At 47.6% G+C, this 2,631-nt stretch overlaps 1 protein-coding gene across 1 annotated transcript; it reads right to left on the minus strand.

Moving 5' to 3' along the window:
* Nucleotides 1–930: 930 nt before the first annotated feature.
* Nucleotides 931–1,866, minus strand: LOC140075570 (taste receptor type 2 member 1-like). Its single transcript, XM_072121655.1, has one exon. It carries the CDS (start codon nt 1,864–1,866, stop codon nt 931–933), a length of 936 nt encoding a protein of 311 aa, XP_071977756.1.
* Nucleotides 1,867–2,631: the final 765 nt, after the last annotated feature.

Here is a 2,631-nt window from a genome sequence, read left to right on the forward strand (position 1 = left end):
ATAGACATCTATGGGAGAGTGTACTGGGCATGCTCTGTGACTTGTACAGGGAGAGGTAGGGGAGCTGTGACCATCACCTATAGACATCTATGGGAGAGTGTAGTGGGCATGCTCTGTGACCTGTACAGGGAGAGGTAGGAGAGCTGTGACCATCACCTATAGACATCTATGGGAGAGTGTAGTGGGCATGCTCTGTGACCTGTACAGGGAGAGATAGGAGAGCTGTGACCATCACCTATAGACATCTATGGGAGAGTGTAGTGGGCATGCTCTGTGACCTGTACAGGGAGAGGTAGGAGAGCTGTGACCATCACCTATAGACATCTATGGGAGAGTGTAGTGGGCATGCTCTGTGACCTATACAGGGAGTGGGAAGGGAGCTGTGACCATCACCTATAGAAATCTATGGGAGAGTGTAGTGGGCATGCTCTGTGACCTGTACAGGGAGAGGTAGGGGAGCTGTGACCATCACCTATATAAATCTATGGGAGAGTGTAATGGGCATGCTCTGTGACCTGTACAGGGAGAGGTGTGGGAACTGTGACCATCACGGATAGACTTCTATGGGAGAGTGTAGTGGGCATGCTCTGTGACCTGTTGTATGTCTTCATACAACAGGAAAGTACAATGAGATCACCTCTGCACACAGGAGATAATTACAATGGTATCATATCTTCATGTAGAAGGTTAGTACTATGGGGTCTGTTGCTCACTTACAAATCATGGAATCCTTTTCTTTCTGTGGTTCTAGTTATATTCGAAGTTCCCCCATTCATGGTCACCATGGCCGATCAGAGAGAGGTTTGTTGGATGGTGGACTCTCTAAATGGACATTTATGATATATCTCAGGGGGCGTCTGTGCTTGCTGGGGGTGGTCATGCATCAGTGCTCCTTATGGGTGGACGGATTGAGGAGATTAGGATCGGTGCTTATGCCGCATTCATGGTTCTTAGGTCCATGATGTTGTTCACCAGCTTGGATGGACAGATGGCTCCAAGAAATATCTTCCTGAGATTGCGACTGGCCTGGATCATGATGATGGCCTCTGCTGTGGGAAAGATAATGATCAGGGACCAGCTGGCCACAATCCTATTGTCTTCCATGGAGCTTATGTTAAAGAGCATGGTCTCTGCTGTGTAGAACATTCCCGATAGTATCAGCAGCAGAACCATGGTTCTCAGGGCATTGATGTGGGAGCGGAGCTTGGGGCGTTTCGATTCTTGGTCACTTTGCTTTATCTTCCAAACGTGTCTCACAAGAGACGACACTGAAGTGATGAGAGAGACGAGAATCACAATAAATGGGAGAAAACATCCAAGCAAGTTGCCCACAAAACTGTACACAATACTCTGAGATCCAATCCCGACGCTAGTCCCAAGGAATGTCCCATTTTCAGAGTATTGTCCCTGAAGTTTAAAATGAAGAATCCAGAAGGCTGGAAGGCTGATGGCCAAGGAACCAAGTCCTGAGAACACCAGGAGGTGAGGCATGGAAGTTCTGAGACATGTCTTCATCCAAGAAATGAGGCGATGGCTGGAAGTGTTGATGCCGGTACAGTAGTAGGCACAGAGCCAGGCAGTCAGCCAAAAGGTGAAGTACATGAGAAAGGGCAAGGGGATAATCGTTACATGAAATGATATTTGAGGATAGAACGTGGAAAGTGACATGCCCAGAAAATGTCCAAGTAGGAAAGTGGCCAGACTGATGTTCACCAAGCCCATGGCCACATGGATGATGTCCACTGGAGGCAACTTGGAGCCACATCTCAGACCCTTCATGTGTATAATAATGATGCCCGCATTTAAGGTTATGGCCACTACAAGCTCTACAAGGCTTAGAAGACCAAACGAGACTGCAGAGGACATCTTGTGGTGTGATGTGCTTCTCCAGCCTGGGACTACAGCTTTTTACGATGTGCTTTTTGGTATTTGACTAATGCAAATCCCATCTTTCTTCTTACTGGCTCCGTGGTGAGACATGGAAAACCTGACAATGGTAAATGCACTGACGCCTTAGAAGGAGGGACGGGGGATTCAGACATTTCTCCTAATCCTCATAACCACTAAGAGTGACAAACGTCTTCTAGCATTTCTAGAATCAATATCCAATGGGACGTGGACGGCAGATTGAGAGCTCCCCCGATGTGAGCGGTGGGCAGCCATGGGAGATCTCATGTGACCTGATAACGGTTTGGTCAAGTGATCTTACTCTGCCCTGGTATCAGTTGAGTCATGTGATGTCTTAGTGACCTGACATGAGTGGGGTCATGTGATGTCATGGTCACCTGATATAAGTGGAATTATTTGATATCATGGTGACTTGGTTGGGTTATGTGATCTCAAGTGACCTGGTATCAGTTGTGTCCTGTGATCTCATGTGACCTGCTATCAGTTGGGTCCTGTGATCTCATGTGACCTGGTATCAGTTGGGTCATGTGATCGCATTCTGACCTGGTATCAGTTGGGTCATGTGATCTCATGTGACCTGGTATCAGTTGGGTCATGTGATCTTATGTGACCTGGTATCAGTTGGGTCATGTGGTCTCAAGTGACCTGGTGACAGTTGGGACATGTCATCGCACTCTGACCTGGTATCCGTTGGGTCATCAACTGTCACTTATCCTGGTAATA

This window comes from Engystomops pustulosus, chromosome 8 (genome assembly GCF_040894005.1).
Source record: "Engystomops pustulosus chromosome 8, aEngPut4.maternal, whole genome shotgun sequence".
Lineage (NCBI taxonomy): Eukaryota > Metazoa > Chordata > Amphibia > Anura > Leptodactylidae > Engystomops > Engystomops pustulosus.

What these genes read in the sequence shown, in the direction of transcription:
- LOC140075570 (XM_072121655.1), bottom strand. Translation starts at nt 1,866, where the DNA reads ATGTCCTCTGCAGTCTCGTTTGGTCTTCTAAGCCTTGTAGAGCTTGTA.